Source organism: Mizuhopecten yessoensis, unplaced genomic scaffold (assembly GCF_002113885.1).
Source record: "Mizuhopecten yessoensis strain PY_sf001 unplaced genomic scaffold, ASM211388v2 scaffold11185, whole genome shotgun sequence".
NCBI lineage: Eukaryota > Metazoa > Mollusca > Bivalvia > Pectinida > Pectinidae > Mizuhopecten > Mizuhopecten yessoensis.
This window is the reverse complement of record NW_018408922.1, coordinates 1,632,209-1,656,413: the sequence shown is the minus strand read 5'-3', so window position 1 is coordinate 1,656,413 and position 24,205 is coordinate 1,632,209. Positions and strand designations below refer to the sequence as shown.

The following is a 24,205-nucleotide window of genomic DNA, read 5'->3' as shown; positions in this document are numbered from 1 at the left end:
GGGATGGAGGGGAGGGGTGTTACCTAGAAAATTAAACGTGTATACTGTGAAATCGATTCGCATTTGAATAAATTAAAAATTATATAAATTTCATGACAAGCATCCCGGTAGAGTAATTTCAAAATGAACAGAATCAATGTAACAAAGAAATCAGGTAAAATAATGAAATGCAATTTCATAAACACATAAAAACAACTTACACATAAATAAAAAAAATAAAAAAGTATTTATAACTATCAAAACCTATTGCTGGATTTGATGTAATGAGCACATTTCTAAAGATACTTATGTTGTTTTCTACCGAAAGTTGACTATTACCAAACAAAAGAAATTCTAAATTAAAATCAACATGTAACGCATTCACATTTTGGAGCAGGGTGTGAATATTGTGGGATTCTGTCCAATATTTCTCAAAACACATATTTGTATTTCTAAATAACTGCTACCTCGTTTGATAAGGACGTTAAAAGGATTTTGCCATGTTTTATTATAGTACAACGGGAAAAAATAAACAATTATTAAATTTCAAAACATTTGCTTCTTACTTCATATTTCTGTTGGTGTTTTTTTTAAATGAAGCCAATTATCTGCCATTGAGGCAAAAGGGAGGATGCCAAAGTGACGTCATAGATATATTTGTATGTTTTTGAGGTCCTAAGTTACAACCCTGATTTATTATGGCGATGTTCAATCATGAAAGAATGATAAAAAGTCTGCTTGACGTCTGTCACAATTCGTTCAAATAACGTGACGTGCAATAAGTCTTACACGTTAATTCATTTTCCCATGGTTTCTCTTTTTTATTTACAGTTCATTTTCCTGGCTTCATTTTCCGTCACAATTTTATGGGTTTTTTCGTGAGTCTACAAATAATAACTCAAGTTCAGAAAGGAAATATTTTTACAAAACGCTTCCATGTTTAATAAATATTCTCAGTCTACACTTCAATGAGTATCACTCAACTAGATAGAAACCTGCTTCAAATCTTTTATAATGATTATGAAATTCCTATAAATGCATGTACTTTTCGGGGCAGTAACGGGGCCATATTGTCTTAGTAAATAAAGGATTCACGCCACGCGGCGTACACGTGTTCGATGTTGTAGGTACGACAATAGTTTGATATTCTGTTTTTGATGTTTTAGGCGCTACAAGAGTTTGATATTCTGTTTTTGATGTTTCAGGCGCTACAAGAGTTTGATATTCTGTTTTTGACATTTTAGGCGCTACAAGAGTTTGATAGTTTGTTTTTGGTATTTTAGGCGTTACAAGAGTTTGATATTCTGTTTTTGACATTTTAGGCGCTACAAGAGTTTGATAGTTTGTTTTTGATATTTTGGGCGTTACAAGAGTTTGATATTTTGTTTTTCATCTTTTAGGTACTACAAGAGTTTGATATTCTGTTTTTGACATTTTAGGCGCTACAAGAGTTTGATAGTTTGTTTTTGATATTTTGGGCGTTACAAGAGTTTGATATTTTGTTTTTCATCTTTTAGGTACTACAAGAGTTTGATATTCTGTTTTTGATATTTTAGGCGCTACAAGAGGTTGATAGTTTGTTTTTGATATTTTAGGCGTTACAAGAGATTGATATTTTGTTTTTGATGTTTCAGGCGCTACAAGAGTTTGTTATTCTGTTTTTGATATTTTAGGCGCTACAAGAGGTTGATAGTTTGTTTTTGATATTTTAGGCGTTACAAGAGGTTGATATTTTGTTTTTGATATTTTAGGCGTTACAAGAGTTTGATATTTTGTTTTTGATATTTTAGGCGCTACAAGAGTTTGATAGTTTGTTTTTGATATTTTAGGCGTTACAAGAGTTTGATATTTTGTTTTTCATCTTTTAGGTACTACAAGAGTTTGATATTCTGTTTTTCTTCTTTTAGGTACTACGACTTGACCGTGGGAATATCAGACCCTATGGCGTTCGTTCCTCCACCGCAATGTAATTCATCGTGACTTCATCCATATTTCTTAAACCAGTAGAAAATAGATATTTCAGAATAAACCGTTTTCAAGAATTAAGTATAATTTGTTATCTTTTTTATTCAAGCCACATGATGTAATCAATCGTCGTTCACCTTTTGTCTGTAAAATTGTTGGACTAGATATTTAATTAATATCGCAAGATTAAGAAGTTTCAACTTGCAGACTTTATTTATTCAAAGTCTTGAAACATTTTAAGCTGAAAGCGGAATTTTAAAAAAGCTTTCAATTGAGAGCAAACAAATTTAAGTTTTTCTTTTCTTTCTGGTTTTGAGATGTTCCCCAGTGACTATCCCTCCGATTATCGTTTCTAAGGAAGCGCCGACATTTTAGTTTGTGCATGCTTGGTAACGTGTATGGGTCAGGCTTGGTATAAAAAGCGTAATACTGGTTATTTACTTAGTCTAGTATATGTTTCGAATCTTGGTGCCAATTTAATTTCAATAGCCAGTGTGGAGGTGTTACCCTAGTTGCCTGTCAACACCCTTAATCTGTGTCCAAAGCTAATCATAAGTGTACTGTTTGTTAAATACAGAAATCGTTACCGGTGGGGGACTATGGATTGCCTTGCAATACTTTCCCTTGTTCCATTTCATATTGGATTTTCCCCTCGCATAGTTGAACAAAGGTTTTTAATGGCTTTCCCTATGCCAATCGTTAATAGACTTTAACACCGCTATTCCACTACATTAATAGATAGGGATTAATTAACACATCGTCGATATTAACAAGTGTCCAGTCAGGTAAATGGTCAAGGATCTTTAAATCTTCGTTTTTTGTTGTTTTTGTTTTTATCTTACCCTTCCTGGGATTTTACACAAATTACACAATGTGCAATTTAGGGCTGCAACGATATATCGCGATATTTTGAATACGGTACGATACACAATATTTTGGGAGGTAACGATACACCTACATCATTTTCCGGATTGTGTCGGTTCTGATTTAGTCCACTCATATCTGTTCAAATATGGCGAGTGACAGCTCCAGCGCGCGCATGCACGCCGAAAGACGTTAATTGTAAAAAGTCCATTGGGACCCAGTCTATTTTCAGCTGTAATATTGCCATTTACATGTCTTTTCTATTTGCTTCTACTGTTACTATATGTATCGTGACCACGGTATCGTATCAATAAATGATTCATTAATCGATAGGCCTATATGTGAGGTACGTGTTGTGTCATAATAGATTTTATTTGTCAGCAACTCAAAACTCTCCGATACCAAACGGTGTCAGAGAATTCCACATTTTCATTTAGCAGTGCGCTCTGGCCCCACGCCAGACATCTAATATCTGTACATAACAATGTACTTTAGATAAAAGCTAACTTTGTTTTGAACATAAACTTTTATTGAAAACTTATTTTGGGAGCTTTCGAAAACGTGTGCTTCCTTTGTCAGATAAAGAGTGCTTAAGAGTGCATTTTGAACTCTTTTTTTTGAGTGCATTTTGAACCTTTTTTTTTTGACAAAGGAAACAGACATATTCGAAAACTCGGAAAATAAGTTTTGAATCAAAGTTTGGGTTAAGGTTTTTGGCATTTATCTAATTTTTCAAGAGTCCGACATGAAACTCCAATAATTATGTACCAAGATCGACAACTCTCATTAAAACGTTAAAAATAAGGCAAACAACTGCTGTTGTATAGGAAACTATGGCCTCAAAAAGGAATTCTTTTATTTAAAGACAAATAAGATTTGATACGATTTATCAACATTAACATACAAATATATATATATATATATATATAAAAAATCTGTAGAAAGGTAAAAAACTGTAACATTGCCTATAAGTCGTTTTCTAAACTCCCTAAGAAACTCAGCAGAGTTCAAAGGCTTACAAAGTGTTTAACGTCCTCGAAACCTCTAAATTTAATATGAACACAACATGCTTGGGAAAAGCAATGCAATTGTTTTGTTGTTAATTAATATGAACAACGAAAAGTACTGTTCGTGAAGCAATCATGTCACTTAACAGAATGTTAATTACAGCTGAAACAATAAACTTGAACAGGTAGCGTAAGCCGTTCACAGCACCATTTTTTGGCTCTCGTATCACACTGTTAAAACTCGGATTTACTGTAGCGGATTTCGGGGACGAGAATTTGGACAGTAAGGTATTTGTGAACTTGGAAAGCATAGTGGGGGTGAGTCAGTATTTAAACATGCGTAATGTTAACTGCTCATTTCACCTTTTTTATTTGTTTGTATCTAGATAGATGTAGTACGATATGTAAATTGGGATAAGAACCAGATAGACTGTATTCATTTGCGTAGGAAAATAAGGAAGGAAGGAAGGAAGGAAGGAAGGAAGAATGAACGAAGGAACGAGGGAAGGAAAATGAAGGAAGGAAGGAAGGAAGACTTAAAACGTTAAGTTAATTTGAATAAGAGCATCATAGACTGTATTTATTTGCGTAGTAAAAAGAAGGAAGAAAGGAAGGAGGGAAGAAAAATTAAGAACGTAATCAAAACTAGAATAAGAACAGGGTATACTGTATTCATGTGCGTAGGAAAATTAAGGAATGAAGAAGGAAGGAATGAATGAAGGAAGGGATATGAAGGAAGGGATATGAAGGAAAATTCAGAGCGATATCTAAATGTGAATAAGAAGAAGATGGACTGTATCTATTTGCGTAGTAAAGGTAGTAATGAAGAAGAAAGGAATGAAGGAAAGAAGAAAGGAATAATGTCATTTATCATGTCTATCACGTACTCGTAAGGAAGGAAGGGAGTGAGGAGAGAGGGAAGGAAGGAGTGGAGGAAGCTGCATACTTACTGGGTATGCAACCTTTGATGAATACATTCAGCTACTGGGTAAATTATGTTTTAACTAATTGTGGAAACCATTCTACATGAATCACAATTCTGTAAAACATGGTTGTTATCAATTTTTTTCAGGAACACATAATATTTTGCTTTACCTGAATTGATTTAGATCATGAAACATGTGGAATGTAATAAAGAATAAATATAATATAAATAAAGAAAAAATTACTGAAAAATTAAAAAAATATGAAACATATTTCGTACATTATATACAAAGTTTCCGTAACAAAATTAATATGGATTTAACAATTTCATGAATCATAAATAAAATCACACTTCTAAAATATATCTACTTTGGATTTCTTTGTTGTAAATAATATATATATATATTTAAAAATAAGAATTATAAAATGGATTTCATAGAAACCGGTACACATGGCAGACTACTGTACAAACGTTGCTATACTGATACTCTCTCTATATATATATCCATCAATTTTCTTCTATTATCCAAACTTTCTCACTTTCGTTTCAATATGAATGAAACAAGTATTGTTCGTCTCAAATGCCCGTTAGGCGGCGCTCAAAACTCATAACAGGTTATTAACATTAAAGAATGTATCACGATAGTATGAAGTTAAATATAGACTAATATATTTCCGTGACGATAGTACATTAACTTCCAGGATTTCATATGCCACGGTTTCATTGGCTAGTGTAAAGGTCATCTTTACACGACCTCGTTCAGGTCATGACATTTAGTAAGTCATCCTCATTGGTCTGTTAGCATTCATTCTTTTTTATCTTTATTTAGTCCACATGCACTCAGATTGTTTTGTATCTCATTTACTGAAATTGTGAACGAAGTATTCAACTCATTTCTTACAACATAACTCGTCACAGGAAAAGAACAAAGACATCGGAAAAAACGTAATTGCTTTTAAAAAAGCTCACTCTCTCTCTCTTAAGTAAAAACAGCGGTTGACGTCAAACACTAACGTCTAGGAAACTAATGTCTGGACTATTTTTGGTAAGGAGAAGTAAATGGAACACAAGTTTCAAAATCTGTTCATGGAAACTTTCCGGTTGTATAAGTCGTTCACAATAACAAAATACCCGTGGATTGACCAAAGAGTATAAAATAATTACATGATAAAAACATCGGTAGAGGACTGTTTGTTTTGAAGTATATAGGAAGATGTAAATATTAAATGAAAATCTGATTTTTAATAAATGTTTACATCAACTTGTATTGAAAATAACATGCTACTGATGTCTCTTATTTACACATACTCGTGTGCCTCCTTTCTGTTTCCGTTGTCGCCTCCCAGCATTCCCTCACTTGTACTTCCGGTTCGTGTACTTCCGGCGAGTGTACGGCCCAGACCGAGATACCACGAGGAAGCTGCTTGCCGACGCGATGTTCCCGGCGTATCCCATGAACCCTCTCTTTGTCCACTTCCAGGCAAATCGGACGGCACGTCTAGCTCGCTTGGCTGTCTACCAATAAAGATAAAATAGGCAACGTCAATGATGTTGTTAATTTGATTTTCAAAATGAATTAAGTAACTGTAATTTAATTACAACACTTGTATTTCATTTTTATGAGGAATTGTAATGGACGCTGGCTTTCATCCAATGTATCAATACCAATTAATACTGTAGTATTGTTCACAAAGAGAAGATGTTTTTACTCATCAAAATGTTGTTTCTTTTGAACGTGTCTTGTTTAAAAAAACCACACACATTAAACGTATTTCCTGTTCATTTTTTTAGCTGAGAGAAATATGTATTTAAGTAACATATGTTAATTTTCCACTGACGAGCACTTAATGTGCAATATCACGGGCGCTGTTATATTCTGATCGGTAAATTAGGACTTAAAGCAGTAAAATGGAAAACGCCAAATACCCGTTACCTGTTGCTGTAAAAGAGTAACTAACATCATCATCCAACATATGTAAATTTTGCACTGACGAGCACTTAATGTTTAATATTACAAGCGCTGTTCATATTCTGATCGGTAAACTAGGAGGACGTCAAGCCGTAAAAATAAAAGCACTCAATGACCTTTACATAGAACTGTAAAAGAATTGCTGGCATCACCGTCTCACATATGTGTTTTTTGCACTGACGAGCACTTAATGTTTAATATAAGTGAAACAGCAGGCGCTGTTTATATTCTGATCGGTTAACTAGAAATAAAAGCAGTAACATGAAAACCGTTGTACACTGTATAACGTTTACATAGAGCTGTAAAAAAGAGTTAATGTCACAATCATCACACATAGGAACGGTTTAACTGTCACTGGCGTCTCCAATGCCGTAAAAGGACGTATACAGCATGCCATACATTATACACAATCCTGACAACAAAGGTTAGCTTCATTGTTTTCATTGGTTTAAAGGTTTACGTCCTTGCAATGTCTGACGTCATTTGAACGCGGTACCTAGGCAGACACTGACGACAACATGAGAAAAACGCAGAGAAATGAAAAGCTAGAAATACGAAACATAGCGGCAGACTTTAGTTTCATAAGAATTGATATTTCAAAGAGAAGATAATTTGTTTCGAGTGGCAATTGCGAACATTCATATGCATTACCATACATAAGGTGACATTGATAAGAACAGAAATACGACGTTTAGAATAACCACAGAGGACATGCAACATTTAAGCTACGCCATTTGCGTCTCTACAACATTAAAAAGAGCAGAATAACTGTATATATTGTTACAACATCACATGCAAATGTAAACCAACAATACGCTACTGTGTCGACTCAACAGCATGTACGGATAACATAATTAAGGTGAACATGCTAATACTGAAATTGAGAATTTTAACAATGCAATAACATTCGGTTTCCTTATTAACTAGAACAATGGTATAGGTCAGCAAGAGCTCCGCCTTAAGCTTGACCGTACAAATGTGCTCCATGTATGGTAACGGTGACCTTGACCTTACACATTTTTAATAACTTATTGCACATCACCATGCTGAATATCAAAAAGATTAGTCTTTTAATTAGATTCCGAGATAAGGACCGTAGCCCATGTAATCTCTCGAAACCCTGTAATCTCGTTAATCCCTTTAACCTCACTAACCACTGTAACCTCACTCATCCGTATCACCTCACGCGTCCCTGTAACCTCTCCATAACTGTACCATCACTTTTTCCCTGTAACCTCACTAACCTAAGTAACCTCTCGAATCCCTCTACCTCACCAACCAATTTAATCTATCGAATCCCTCTACCTCACTAACCCATGTCACCTCTCGAATCCCTCTACCTCACCAACCAATGTAATCTATCGAATCCCTCTACCTCACTAACCCATGTAACCTCTCGAATCCCTTTAACCTCACTAACCTAAGTATTCTCACGAATCCCTCTAACCTCACTAACCCATGTAACCTCTCGAATTCCTCTACCTCACTAACCCATGTAACCTCTCGAATCCCTTTAACCTCACTAACCTAAGTATTCTCTCGAATCCCTCTAACCTCACTAACCCATGTAACCTCTCGAATGCCTGTAACCTCACTAGCCCATGTAACCTCTCTAATCCCTCTACCTCACTAACCTAAGTATTCTCTCGAATTCCTCTAACCTCACTAACCCATGTAACCTCTCGAATCCCTTTAACCTCACTTACCCATGTAACCTCTCGAATCCCTTTAACCTCACTAACCCATGTAACCTCTCGAATCCCTGTAACCTCACTCGCTCATGTAATCTCTCTAATCCCTGTAACCTCACTCGCTCATGTAACCTCTCGAATCCCTGTAACCTCACTAGCCCATGTAACCTCTCGAATCCCTTTAACCTCACTCGCCCATGTAACCTCTCGAATCCCTGTAACCCATGTAACGTCTCGCATCCCTGTAACCCATGTAACCTCTCGAATCACTGTAACTCATGTAACCTCTCGAATCCCTGTAACCTAACTAGCCCATGTAACCTCTCGAATCCCTGTAACTCATGTAATCTCTCTAATCCATGTATCTTCACTCGCCCATGTAACCTCTCGAATCCCTGTAACCCATGTAACCTCTCGAATCCCTGTAACTCATGTAATCTCTCTAATCCATGTAACTTCACTCGCCCATGTAACCTCTCGAATCCCTGTAACCCATGCAACCTCTCGAATCCCTGTAACCCATGTAACCTCTCGAATCCCTGTAACTCATGTAACCTCTCGAATCCCTGTAACCTCACTAGCCCATGTAACCTCTCGAATCCCTGTAACCTCACTCGCCCATGTAACCTCTCGAATCCCTGTAACCCATGTAACCGCTCGAATCCCTGTAACCCATGTAACCTCTAGAATCCCTGTAACCCATGTAACCTCTCGAATTCCTGTAACTCATGTAACCTATCGAATCCCTGTAACTCATGTAACCTCTCGTATCCCTGTAACCCATGTAACCTCTCGAATCCATGTAACTCATGTAACCTCTCGACTCCCTGTAACTCATGTAACCTCTCGAATCACTGTAACTCATGTAACCTCTCGAATCCCTGTAATTCATGTAACCTCTCGAATCCCTGTAACTCATGAAACCTCTAGAATCCCTGTAACCCATGTAACCTCTCGAATTCCTGTAACTCATGTAACCTCTCGAATCACTGTAACTCATGTAACCTCTCGAATCCTTGTAACCCATGCAACCTCTCGAATCCCTGTAACCCATGTAACCGCTCGAATCCCTGTAATTCATGTAACCTCTCGAATCCCTGTAACTCATGTTACCTCTCGTATCCCTGTAACCCATGTAACCTCTCGAATTCCTGTATCTCATGTAACCTCTCGAATCCCTGTAACTCATGTAATCTCTCTAATCCATGTAACTTCACTCGCCCATGTAACCTCTCGAATCCCTGTAACCCATGTTACCTCTCGAATCCCTGTAACCCATGTAACCGCTCGAATCCCTGTAATTCATGTAACCTCTCGAATCCCTGTAACTCATGTAACCTCTCGAATCCCTGTAACCCATGAAACTTTTCGCATCCCTGTAACCCATGTAACCTCTCGAATTCCTGTAACTCATGTAACCTCTCGAATCCCTGTAACTCATGTAACCTCTCGAAACTTCACTACCTCACTAACCCATGTAACCTCTCGAATCCCTGTAACCCATGAAACCTTTCGAATCCCTGTAACCCATGTAACCTCTCGAAACTTCACTCGCCACTGTAATCTCACGAATCTGTGCTCTTCACTTATTCGTGATCTCACTTAACTTGACTTTGAAATGTTAACAGTTCATTTGCCGCCCGATAACACTCCTTGTACAACCTGTACATCATGCCAGACACATGCAATAACAGGTTTCTGGGTCGGGTCTCTCCTCTCCATTCCATCTCGCTCACAAATTCAATTTAACTAAGAGGATTCGTTTTATCTTCAGCGATTATAAAACTGGGGGAATGTTAAACGGAATTAATCATCTTTGTTACTGCAGCAGTAACTTGCGTTGAACAACGAGAGTGCAGATATAATCACTTTGATTGGCGTAGCTTTCTTTTCAATTCCTTCTCTTTAACGAGAAACCATAAAACATGTCGGCGGGACCCGACGTAAAACACATGTACTGTATATTTAGAAACATATTTTGAGCTTTAAAGAAAAGACCCTGCAATTCCTGGCAGCGTTGAGAGTGAGGCTGGAATCTGAGGTACAGTGTAATTTCCGGTACCGCCGAGTAGCAATAACGGACGCCTCTGTTCTAAATTAATTTGTAGCTTACAGAAATGATATCACACTGTTCGAGTGACTTTCAGTTATGTTGATTAAAAAGGGATACACATACACATTCTTTTCTTTAAAAATTCATTATTAGATAAATAGAATTTCTAATTTCGTTTTCTATCCACAACGATCCTATGTTTAAACCACATGCATCTCAAGTTCAAACTAACTGTCAATTGAACAACGAAATGATAAATGTCACATTCTATAAAGAAACCCTGATTATCTTAGCAAGTCCATTACGCGTTTAATTTTCTGTTCGTTTCAAAGCGGTTTAATTTTTCAAATGAAATTTTGCAGAAATTTTTAATCTTTTCGACATTTCCAGTACTAAATTTCTGATGAAATTTATGTTTTTGAAATAACAATACATGACACGTACATTTGAACTTATTTTTTTTTTTATTTTATTTTTATTTTTAGGTAACTCATTACAGCTGTATGATATCAAAGGACATCAAGTCGCTCTATTAATGAATAATTCATAAGATTAAATATGACAGTTGTTAAGATATGTATATGATTTTTCGAATTCAAAACCGATTCTAGGCAAATCCTATTTTGGGTATTTTCAGAACAGTTGAAATAGATAAGTTTTGTGAGTCAAAAACTAATAAAACATTAATATATATATATATATATCTGCGTCAACACAGAAAACATAATCGCTACAAAACAAGTCAACATGGATCGAAGGGACATCAAAACAGAAGGGAGACTATAAAAACCAGAGGCGTAAACCTGGTGTTCCGGAATGGTGAGCGTGCCTGACCTCCGTGATTCGGCACCCAACATAATGTGTTCTACGCATGTGTGCAGGGCTACCAACGAACGGATCGTTCATTGCTTAAAATCAGGAAAGTTTGACAACTATAAAAATTAACAACTTCGACAAGGAAAAATATCACAATCTACAAGTAAAACTTATTCTGAACAACAAGACACGGGTGAGCATTTCCAATTTCCACCACTATTAAACCGTGTAAGATGAAAATGTTAACATATTTACATGAATCTGTCAAAAATCAACATATTTACGTTAACTTGACGTAAAAAAGCATTTTCACAATTTCCCTTCAACCACTGCACTCTATAGTACTGTCACATTAAGGAAATTTCATTTCCGTTTTATATCTGTAAATATATCTTGTCATTTAAAAAATGAATATCTGCATATTAATCTTGTCGTTTCGGAAGTCTGTTTAACAAAACAGATAATGAATACTTGTTTGGCAATAAGCCTTTCGTTCATATTACTTTTAATCGCTTGTTCCGTTGTTCAACTCATGTTTGATTGTCGTTTGACAAAACTTAGGCTTAGTGCATTTTTACCACGTCCCACCTTTAGTTCTTGTTTGACAAAGCTTTTTTTGTTCTGTAGCTCAGTTTAGTCTCGTTCAACCACATCCTTGATCACTGCGTAAGTTAATTTTCTGTTTGGCGTAGCTTGCGTTGACAACAAGAGTCTGGTTGAACGAGACTATAGCTCTGTTGTGCCAGAGCGAAAATACAATGGCTAACAATCTGAAGTCCAGAGTTCGATTCCCGGTCTAGCCCCGCTGAATTTTAACATACTGTTACTGGTTATATTTTGTGTATTTCATTTTATAATCATATTTTGAAAGTCTCGCTAGTGATAATTTTTCTTTTCAGAAATGATTTATCAAAGCTACACAGTTGCCATGATTGAAAAATACTTTCCAGTGCGTAATTACAGTTTTTTTAGCAATGGTAAGAAGATCCCTAATGTTATAATAGCTCCTCAGTATTTACAGGCGCTCTCACTCTTTGTCAGCCGTCACGACCACCGGGATGTCGGCGCCAGAATCCTTAATATGTGTTCCAAATTTCTGGTAGTGTGACCGATGAAAACCGTTGTTTTTGGAACGATAGTAGCCTCTTTGTAAAATGGTTTATGCTTCCAGAAAATCGAAACTCCCTGACAAGTGCAAGAAGGTTTGTTAAACCTCACTTGGCTTATTGTGAATACCATGTCAGCTTATATTAATAATAATAATAATTAGAGGTTCTTATATACCGCTTAATCACAACCTAGTTCGTAGGTCGTCTCAAAGCGGTTCACAAATTATTATCCGTGGTTATAGGGCCTTTGCAACCAGCCTATACCTTTTATCAACTCCCTGGGGAGCATACAGCCGGAGCTGCCATTTCGGCGCTAACAGCTAGCATTCTACAGTTCTAGCACTGCCCAACCACGTACTCATTTACAGCTGAGTAGACTGGAACAAAGATACAACACAGTGCCGTGCCGTGACTCGAACCCGCCACCCTTCGGTCACGATTAACACGATAATCAACGACCTGCATTGCTCATACCATTGTGCAGATGCTTCTGCGAATCTAGACGATTATTATACACGTCCTGTAAAGCGCTTTCGAGTAATTCTGCCAGTTATATAGTAAATTACATAAATGGTATATATATTATTCATTAAGTTATATTTCCTCTGACCAGATCCGTTATAGTTGTAAAGAAATTACATTGCAAAGTGCACTAGCGGATGTCTGTCACTGACAGGATGTAGCGTCGATCAACTGTTTATTCCTGACGCTGAGCAATACATAATGCATGCGCCATGTCGTCCTCTTTGAAACACTGCAGGCAGGACATGAATCACACACGAGCTAACACACACGAGCTCTCTAGGAGGAGGCCCGTCGAGACGAAAATAATGTCGCGAACCGTATGACTCAATGTTTTCTAATCGATTCTTCAAGAGGCAAGAACATTTTTTTCGGGTCGAATAACGAAAAAAACCGCAATAACTTGGCTAGAAAATCTCCCAGTTCTATATTTACGCTCATTCCAAAGTATTTTTTATTACATCTATTTTAATTTTGTGTTTTATTATGCGATTAATGCAGTACGAAAATTAACGATGTCGTTACTCTATAAACAGTTTTATCACCATTCTCCAAGACAGAATAAAACATACTAGGTGTTGGCAAAACTTAGTCTGTAAGCCCTGTGAACAATGACGTCAAAACTAACCGGAAAACTGACGTCTTGACAAAACAATCTGTACAACTGTCGTCTTGATGTCAAACGTCCAGATACAAAAATCTGTACAACTGTCGTCTTGATGTCAAACGTCCAGATACAATGTACAACAATCTGTACAACTGTCGTCTTGATGTCAAACGTCCTCATACAACAATCTGTACAACTGTCGTCTTGATGTCAAACGTCCTGATACAACACTCTGTACAACTGTCGTCTTGATGTCAAACGTCCTGATACAACTATCCGGATAATTGTCGTCTTGATGTCAAACGTCCTGATACAACTATCTAATTGTCATCTTGATGTCAAACGTCCTGATACAACTATCCGAATAATCGACGCTATGATGTCAAATGTCCTGATACAACTATCCGGATAATTGACGTCATGATACAAATATCCAGATAACTGACATTACGATACAATGATCCGGATTACGTCCTGATACAACTATCCGGATAACTGACAGCCTTATACAATGATCCGGACTACGTCATGATAGAACGATCTGGAAAACTGACGTCGAGCTCGAGAGATCTGACGTTCCAGATGATGCAACGATCCGGATTACTAACATACTGATAGAACTACCCGGGTAAATGACGTCCTGATAGACTTTCGTAGATCGGAAACATACAGGTCATGTTGTTATTAATTCTTCAAAATTAACATGCCTTAATTTTTACAGCCTCACAAAGTAACTTGTATGGCTTTTACTCCAAGATACCTGAAAGCTTAATTGTTGCAATAAAGGATCTTCTTGAAATTCACAACATGACACTTTAACATCAAAGTGTTCTTACTTAATAACAGATTTAGCATACATTGTTACAGCGTTATGACGTTTTGTCGCTGCAGGCGTTGATAACGCCCATTTCTACTTAGCCTCGTTGTTCATCAGACTTTCACGCAAGCCAACTTATAACCCATAAACATGCTAGGCTATCCGGTCTCCCACTAACCTCACCATCAATGACCTAATACCAAACGTTGTCGGTATCCACACAACACGGGCTGTAGCTTAGGCAATATAGTCATTCAATACAGCATGCATTCACTTCACGTTAGCGTTTGTTCTCAACGTATCGCATTATGATCAATAGTTCCTGAAACATATGTTAAGGATCCCTGCCCCACTACACTGTGGTATTTGGTATATAAAGTGACCAGTCCTTAATTTCGCTTTGGATACAAATTTAGCACAGACGGGCCAGGACACTTCCGTTCACCTGCTACGTCGGTTGGTTAGAATCATATCATAACAATTTAAGTCCAGGGTTCGAATCGCGGTCTAGTCCAGAGGGATTTTTTTTCCACATACAGAACATTTTGTTGATTATATTTTGTTTAAAGTTCAAATCTTTTAATTTTCATGAAAGCCCCGCAAGGTATGATTTTCTTTTCAGAAATAAGTAATGAAAGCTAAAGTCATGCTGGCAAAATCTATTTCCGGTGGAAACTTACAGCTTTTAGCAGTGGTACGCGGATCCATGAGTACAAAAGGCTCGTTGGGCCTGCATCACTCATCTTTTACCTTTTGTTATTTGAATGATAGAAGTTCAAAAGTTCCCCCTTGTCTTGAGACCATGGTCGACCATCTCTGGTTATTTATTGGGCCATATTAAATACATATCACTAGGTTAGGCTATGAAGGGGATATTGTACGACGTTGGGTTATGAGATATGATTATAACAAAATGAAATTGTCTATGCCAAATTAGAAGACATTTTTGAGTCAATTCTCTTTGTCCCAAGAACCCGCATCCGCCATTTTTACAACGTTTAATTCTTAGCCTAGGGATGTTCCATACAAATATCATTATAACAATGAACTAGTTTCCCATGCAACATTTAGGTCAACATCCCTTTAGCCGTTCTAAACAAGTAGGCTCTTCAAAGACGACGGACGACGCGCTACAGCGCAAGCTAATATTTGTCTCTTCTAGTCAGGCGTACTGAAAAAAATGAACACGGTATAAGGTATAATGAAAAAGGTATAATGAATCCCTTGGGTCGATATATGTTACAAGTCCATGAAGATTGTGTAACTTATATTGATAAACAGAAAAGCCATTTAGAAAACAAGAAAAAATCATAGTAATTTTCTCAACCATGTCCCCACAAATCGGCATGCGCTAAGATTAAAAACATCCATATAAAATACGTGCAAACATACTCAGACAACATCAACAATTGGTCTAAAGTAGATCGATACTTATCAACATGATAGTTACATCAGTTACCAGCACAACACCAAAAGAGGTCAGACATGCATAACAGGGTAGAGTTACCTTTCCTTATCGTCCACACCACAGACAGGTGGCGCCCTGGTCGATGAGAAGTTCAAGGTACTGTCTGTACGAATGCCTTGGGTTATATTACTCCACAGAGGACAGAGCAATCCCGCCAGATAGGAAAATGTGCTACTTTCGTCAATTATTGCAAAACGATTCCCAGAATAACATGTTCCGTTCAAACGGTCGTGCAGTAAGTTTTTTTGGTATGTATTGAACAAGTAAGCGCCATTAACCCATTGATGATATCCTCTGACTCCTCATCCCTGCTTCAAATAATAACAACAGATTCAAATGCCACGCCCTTTTCACGTACGTTTTCCAAGTCGATTAATCAAATGACGCAATGCGTCTACCATGAGTGCGTGTTATGGTACATGAAGATGCTAAAAATGTCATATTTAGCGGACCCATACTTACCAGTGATATACGTAGTTCTTTTGTCTGACAGATTCAATCAGGTCAATATAGAAAAGTTCTCTCGAGAGAAGTCGATAAAATGCAATCTGTCGATGAATGCAGGATCGCTATCCCTTGGGAAATCCAGCCATTTTGGATAGACACGCATGAAGTTCTCCGATTCGTGTACGTAGCCCAATTGTCGTCATGTAAGCCCCCCGCCCCACGTGAACCCATATGCCCTGATGTTTGCGGAAGACTCGGTCAAATACACGTTAGTGGTCAGTTACTGAGGTCAGTTCCTGATATGTGCACGGGATTATCTCTTGCCGCCAACAGAAGTCTTCGGATATCTTTACCAAAATATTTCAACGGACATAACTGAATTCTACTGGTGCTATGTATATTTAGTATTAACTGATTAATGGCAATGGTAGGCCATTAGACCATGGGCCTATTATACAATTATGGACTTCGCCTCAGTCAATATCACTCTTTCAGGTTCATATCACATCATATTTACCAGCACAAAAGCCCATAACTGTTTTATTATATGCTTCAACAATAAAATTGAATTAAAAAAAACCACACACAGGTTCTGATTATTGTACGCGAGCCTCCGTGTAAAATTTAGCCAGGTTTAAATACAACAGTTCAGCATTGAAGCTTTCGAAGGCATCGTCTCGATTCTTTTTCTTAAGGTAAGCATGGAGAAAATGCACTGCGTGTTCAATAGCCTTTTTTTACGTTAACAGCATCTTTATCCTCGAGTAGTTTTGGTAATTTTCCTAACGGAGGAGAAGCGTTCGCCAGCAGCCATCCTCTGATGTCGTCTGACAGATCGCGTTCCAGTCTAACTGCGCATGCGCTACGACAGGTTCCGGGGAATTTCCATACAGGCTATATTTAGAAATCGATATTCACCGGATAACCAGTCTACATGATTTTTGAGGACTGGTCACGTGTATAGGAACCGACCAATGTGATTGCGAGAAATGTTCATGCATATAATAATCGTGTATAGTATACGGATCATACGGTTTGTCTGTTTTTAAATGTAACATGTTCGGGTATGAACCCCGAAGGACCTGCAAATGTTTATGCAGGCCTTGCAAGGCTTTGTCAAGGTTCGTCTGGAAGCAGCATCAGATTACTAGGTCCGACCTTATTTCTTAAACGAACAACTCTGGTCAAACCGGTTCAACCGTTTCGATCGCGATAAACGATGGCGGCCAAGATAAAATGTTGTGCATTGCCTGTCCTCACCGGAAGAGTTTGTTATACGTATCAAACATCTTTAACTTTATGATTTTGGAGAGTAATTAATACATGATGATATACAATGTACATGGATAAAATGTTCACCAATTACTAGTAGTTTGATTGTTTTGTTCGCTGTACGGGCTCATGAAACACTTTGGATTGTTCATGTCAGCGTTATTCAACAGCAAAAATGTGTTCGACTAAACCATCGCAAGCACAAATTTATCTACAGTCTTTTCTATTTATTTCAGTGGCGGACCCAGGGGTGTTGCCCTAGTTGCCCGGGCAACACCCTTTTTTCTGTGTCCAAAAGTAAATTATAGGTTTAGTCTCACCTAGCATACATACATTTCTAAAATACCTGGTCTCACCTAGCATACATTTCAATTTTCACACCTGATCACAATTTGGTTATAGTCTGTTTCAAAATGATGTAGATGGTATTGTAATAAATATTATAATTGAGAACTTATGTCTACTTTCATCAGAGAAATATTCCATTTTATTTGTAAAGAATTATAATGACAGATGGTAGTAGATCAACTATGAATATCAAAAAACCCCAAATGGATACATTTACCTGTATTTTCACCTATGGTTTCATGTTCCCCATCACCAGGAGTGAATAAGTATACCAATTAGAAAATATAAATTTCAAAAATGTCAAAGACAATACAGCACGATGCACTTGATCAGTTGAATAATATCCAAAATACATGACAAAATAAATCAATAATTAATCGCCAAAATGCTCGCCTAAACTACGTGCACATGAAGACATGACACAAACATCAACATTTTAACAGAAAACCTACATTTTTACCATTGTTTAGAAAATAAACACTGGCTGCGCTCGGCCATCATAAAATATAAATACTCTATGTTATAAAATATAACCTAGAATAATACAGCAAACATAGAAAACTATTCTATACCTCACTCGATCTGTTTGACCACAGAATTGCAATCTAAATCCGTGGTATTGTATCTTCAGAAGAAAAAAAACTTCGCCTCGCTCGGCCAGCAGGGAAATTATAATTGTCACAATCTCAGAAATAATCAAGTTCTATATATTGTTTGGGTGCCAAAGTAGTATACATGTACAGCCGACACGAAAATTCTAATTTATTATTTCTAGATAAGTGCAAAAAAAATCTTTTATTGAGTTTAAAATTTTGGGCAACACCCAAACATAATTCCTGGGCCACCCTCCCCCTCCCCCCTGCTTTATAACTATATCTAGTTCGCTTTAACAATTTTTATTAAAGCATCACGTACATCAGTTAATAAACAATAGCTAAATCGTCTCCTGTACAAGCTCAATGAATAATTTGCATACGAATCGAAATATTCAAAGCGAAACCGGAAGTCAATAAATCTATCTAAATTTCACTCTAATGTCATGCACAAGAGTTCCGTGGCGCTATCTTTAATTACTTTCTGTGTCATGAAAAGTTCGCGGGACGTGCTACCATCCCGTGGTACTACATTCGGCGATGGTTGTTATCGATTCCGTGTTTAGTTATCGGGAACTTGCTAGAAGAATTCCATCACTGAGAAGATCACACTGTCAAAATATGGAACGCTCTCCTCCTGTGTTTTTGTCGACAAAAAGTCAATGTGGCAATCACTCGCACATGGGGCCTGATAATTTGTTATAGCTACAGTAGGTTTGGACCTAAACTGAGGTGCTCCGAGTAGTTTTATAAGTTTTCGGGTTTAGACCATTTTTCGGTAAAAATACCACCCCCAATAATGATATATATTAACAAGAGGCCCAGAGGGCCGGTATCGCTCACCTGTTCCTTTTGTTACATGAAACTGACATAAAGGTAACTTCAGACCAAATTTGGTATCTAGAACACAAGACATTTTAACATCTCTTAAATGCTTCAAGATATTGTTGTTTGAAATTGTAATTATGAAGCTTTTAACCGACGTTGACCTTTGACTCCCGCTAGCATTAAAAGTGTTGACATTTGACCTCATTACTGCAATTAAGAAAAAGATTCGCATTGCTGGTCTACATAAGATACCCATATATCATGACCTACACCAAATCTTCGTTTAATGGTGTTTTTTTTTTACATATTTGACCCCTGTGACCTTGAAACTAGGTCAAAGTTATCTTAATGAGGAAAATTTATAGCACTCCATCCCAAGTACCTACTGGCCAAATATCATGAACCTGGCCTTATGGAACTTGAGAAGAAGATTGTTAAAGCTTTTAACCCATGTTGACATTTGACCCCTGACTAGCACTTAAAGTTGACCTTTGACCTCATTACTATAATAGAGAAAAAGATTCGCACTGCTGCTCTACATAACATACTCAAGTATCAGGACTCTAGTTCAAATGGTTCTAAGGATATTGTTGTTTGAAGTTTTTAACATATTTGACCCCTGTCACCTTTAAAGAAGGTCCAGGTCATTTTAATGCGGATCCTTTATAGCATTCCATCACAGTTACCTACTGGCCAAATAGTATGACCCTGGGCCTTATGGAACTTGGGAAGAAGATTGTTAGAGCTTTTAACCCATGTTGACATTTGACACCCGACTAACACTTAAAGTTGACATTTTACCTCATTACTGTTATAAAGGAAAATATTTGCACTGCTGGTCTACATGATATACCCAAGTATCATGACTCTAGTCCAAAGGGTTCTTAGGATACTGTTGTTTCAAGTTTTTGGCATATTTGACCCCTGTGACCTTGAAACTAGGTCAACGTCATTTTAATGAGGACAGTTTATAGCACTCCATCCCATGTACATACTAGGTCCTCCAGTTCTTCAGAAGAAGTCGTTTAAAAGAAAAAGCTGACGGACGGACGACGGACGACGGCATAAGCTCACATGGCCCTTCGGGCCAGGTGAGCTAAAACTATCATCATTTGGACTGGTATTTTACCGAAAATTAACACCGAAAAAGGTTAAAACCACTCCAAATATATATAGCTGTAACTAATTATCAGGTCCCTGTGATCACTCGTGTTACACCTTCGTGTAAAATCAATACCTTAATATAGTTATTTTAATAGAAATAATCGCAACTATATTTCCAGTCTATTGCCGAACAGAGTTAATTTTCTGGTCAAAAATGGACACGTTACTCTTTAAAACGCAGTTTTATCATCAGGTATGCTCCGCTCATACTACACTCCCGGAAATGTTACCACTAGGACTTCCATTGGCTTTTTGCTCGGTTTCATTTTTAACGTGATCATTTGATTAAACGAAAATGTAAATTATAAGTTTTAGACAGCTTGTCTGCTTCAATAAAAACCTTGAATGAATAATGTGCATTGATGGACTATGCGTCAAAATTGCTGCATGACTCAAGATGAGAGTTGGAGAGAGTAGCGGCAACGTTGAGTGTCTACAGGCCGGGTCGATCGAAAAACACGAGTCGATCGGATATCGATGGATGTTGCGAGACTTGTCTATCGAAACTGACTTCCGGTGAAATTTAAACACCGTACGCTTGACAGGACGTTTAACTAAAGCATGTCACGAAACGGTTTTCTTTTATGATTTTACATAATTGTTAGGATTTTACATAATGGTTAAGCTTAAAACATGGAGGGCCATAGCAGTACTAAACCCAAGAAAGACGTTTCGCGTGTGATAGTGACAGACGGAAGTTGAAGCAGGGACTTGGTAATTGATTAGGTCACAAGCCAGGGACGATTGATGACAATATTGAATAGCATATATCTGCATACATTTGCATATATACCATCTCCTACCCACTGGCCGAAGACGTGTGTTGGAGCTCTCCCATGAAAAACGTAATACTTCCGCTGCACGTGAAAATGTCGGTGAATGGGCGAGTTTCCCACTTGGTCGTGTTTTTTTAAATGAGTCATTTCGAAACAAAACACCAAAGACAATAAATACACATCTACATACCGCAAAATTCCCCTAAAATATTATTTTACCAGTATAAGCTATATAAGTGTTACTTCCTTGCAAACTGTATTTTATTTCACGTACAATGCCACGAGACAGGCTTCAACGTCACAGTGACGTATAAAACATACATACTTATTCTGCGTTAGAGACAAAAAAAGAAGTTGGCGTAATGCCCGAATCCTGAGATCGGTTGTTTAATACTGATTTATATATTAACTGATAAAGATAAGCATACACGATTTGCCTATCTATATTTGTATGTTTTGGTGGCGGGTTGCACGGCGGACTCCCCCAGGCGGAGGTTTTAACCTCTACAGCGACGTTACCTACAAACGAACGGCGCGCATGCTGGCTGTCAAACCCAGTAATCAATACTAGCCATTTGGTGCTGTATCAGATACATGTAGTTCAGCTTGTCAGTGGCGACTTTGTCGTGTTGATACAACTTAAGTGCCGATTTCTACTACCTCTGCTGTTGGCGGAATGTGTCTCTCTGGTTTTTACCAAGTTTGAGAACTTTCGGATAGCCTTGGTCGGCTGCCCATTGTTTGATAAACAGCGGGTCTGGGATCCTCCAGACTTGATATATTTGTCCAGATAAACTTCACAGTGGTATCTATCGAGAGTGCTAACTGTTAACGATGAGGACATGTTAGAGTCGAGTCGGAGTCCTGAAGGATTGATGAACATATACTGTATTTACACCTTTGCTTTTTTTTACCGTTCGTAACCCAACGATCTCCAAATAGCAATGACTCTGATATTCATTGGATACTACCGCATAGATATTAGTCTCGTTCAACCAGACGCTTGATCACTTGTAATTCTCTTTTCGGCGTAGCTTGCGCAGACAACAAGAGTCTTGTTGAACGAGACTACATAGGTTTACATATTTGCGATGTTAAACTGCTGATTCGGTGACATACCTACCTAACTACATTGTATCAAAACTTTTTAGACAAGTATTCTATAGTGTAATCTCTCTTTTCTATGTGTACATCGCTGAGAGTGTAAACACTTAAGTGTTAGCTTACTGCGGAGACAAAATTTATTTATTTTAGAGTTATCTGCTCATTGTTTGGGTGTATTGCCTACGTGTGTGCTACGTTCTTTACCATTTGTGTTTGAGTTATGACGAATAAATTCGGGATTATACTCGGTATCGGTGACGATGCGAAAATGAGACGAGGTGCTCACTGACACAGTAGCTTGACCGTGTTGCGCTCACTGACACAGTAGCTTGGCCGTGTTGCGCTCACTGACAGAGTAGCTTGGCCTTGTGGCGCTCATTGGCACAGAAGATTGGCCGTGTTGCGCTCACTGACTCATGATCAGTAGATTGGCCGTGTTGCGCTCACTGACGCATTAGCTTGGCCGTGTTGCGCTTACTGACTCAATAGCTTGGCCATGTTGCGCTCACTGACACAGTAGCTTCTCTGCAATTGATTGACAGTCAGATCAGTAGCTTGTCTACTTGATAATCTGATCCAACAGCTTGTTTATTTGACAATTCGACTCAGTAGCTTGTGTATTTGACAGTCCGACTCAGCAGCTTGTGTATTTGACAACCCGACTCAGCAGCTTGTGTATTTGACAATCCGACTCAGCAGCTTGTGTATTTGACAATCCCACTCAGCAGCTTGTGTATTTGACAATCCGACTCAGAAGCTTGTGTATTTGACAATCCAACTCAGTAGCTTGTTTGACACTTTGACTCAGAAGCTTGTGTATTTGACAATCCGACTCAGTAGCTTGTTTTACACTCTGACTCCTCAGTAGCTTGTGTATTTGACAATCCGACTCAGTAGCTTGTGTATTTGACAATCCGACTCAGTAGCTTGTTTGCCACTCTGACTCAGAAGCTTGTGTATTTGACAATCCGACTCAGTAGCCTGTTTGACACTCTGACTAAGTAGCTTGTTTATTTGACAATCCGACTCAGCAGCTTGTGTATTTGACAATCCGACTCAGTAGCTTGTTTGACACTCTGACTCCTCAGTAGCTTGTGTATTTGACAATCCGACTCAGCAGCTTGTGTATTTGACAATCTGACTCAGCGGCTTGTGTATTTGACAATCCGACTCAGCAGCTTGTGTATTTGTTAATCCGACTCAGCAGCTTGTGTATTTTACAATCCGACTCAGCAGCTTGTGTATTTGTTAATCCGACTCAGCAGCTTGTGTATTTTACAATCCGACTCAGCAGCTTGTGTATTTGCCAATCCGACTCAGCAGCTTGTGTATTTGACACCCCGACTCAGCAGCTTGTGTATTTGACACCCCGACTCAGCAGCTTGTGTATTTGACACCCCGACTCAGCAGCTTGTGTATTTGACACCCCGACTCAGCAGCTTGTGTATTTGACAATCCGACTCAGTAGCTTGTTTGACAATCCGACTCAGCAGCTTGTGTATTTGACAACCCGACTCAGCAGCTTGTGTATTTGACAATCCGACTCAGTAGCATGTTTGACAATCCGACTCAGCAGCTTGTGTATTTGACAATCCGACTCAGCAGCTTGCGTATTTGACAATCTGACTCAGTAGCTTGTTTATTTGACAATCTGACTCAGTAGCTTGTTTATTTGACAATCTGACTCAGTAGCTTGTTTATTTGACAATCCGACTCAGCAGCTTGTGTATTTGTCAATCCGACTCAGCAGCTTGTGTATTTGACAATCCGACTCAGTAGCTTGTTTGACACTCTGACTCAGTAGCTTGTTTATTTGACAATCCGACTCAGTAGCATGTTTGACAATCCGACTCAGCAGCTTGTGTATTTGACAATCTGACT

General features: G+C 38.0%; 2 protein-coding genes across 2 annotated transcripts in view; one reads left to right on the top strand and one right to left on the bottom strand.

Moving 5' to 3' along the window:
* LOC110440555 (mammalian ependymin-related protein 1-like) overlaps positions 1–2,026 on the top strand; it is a 6,313-nt gene extending 4,287 nt beyond the window's left edge. Inside the window, exon 6 of the mRNA XM_021483697.1 lies at positions 1,887–2,026. Within this exon, the coding sequence (XP_021339372.1) occupies positions 1,887–1,959 (73 nt within the window). The 3' untranslated portion in view covers positions 1,960–2,026. The remainder of the gene's footprint in view (positions 1–1,886) is intronic.
* A 1,610-nt stretch (positions 2,027–3,636) lies between these two features.
* The window catches only part of LOC110440553, a 33,914-nt gene continuing 13,345 nt past the window's right edge, over positions 3,637–24,205 (bottom strand). Inside the window, exon 3 of the mRNA XM_021483694.1 lies at positions 3,637–6,255. Coding sequence (XP_021339369.1) covers positions 6,094–6,255 — 162 coding nt within the window. The 3' untranslated portion in view covers positions 3,637–6,093. The remainder of the gene's footprint in view (positions 6,256–24,205) is intronic.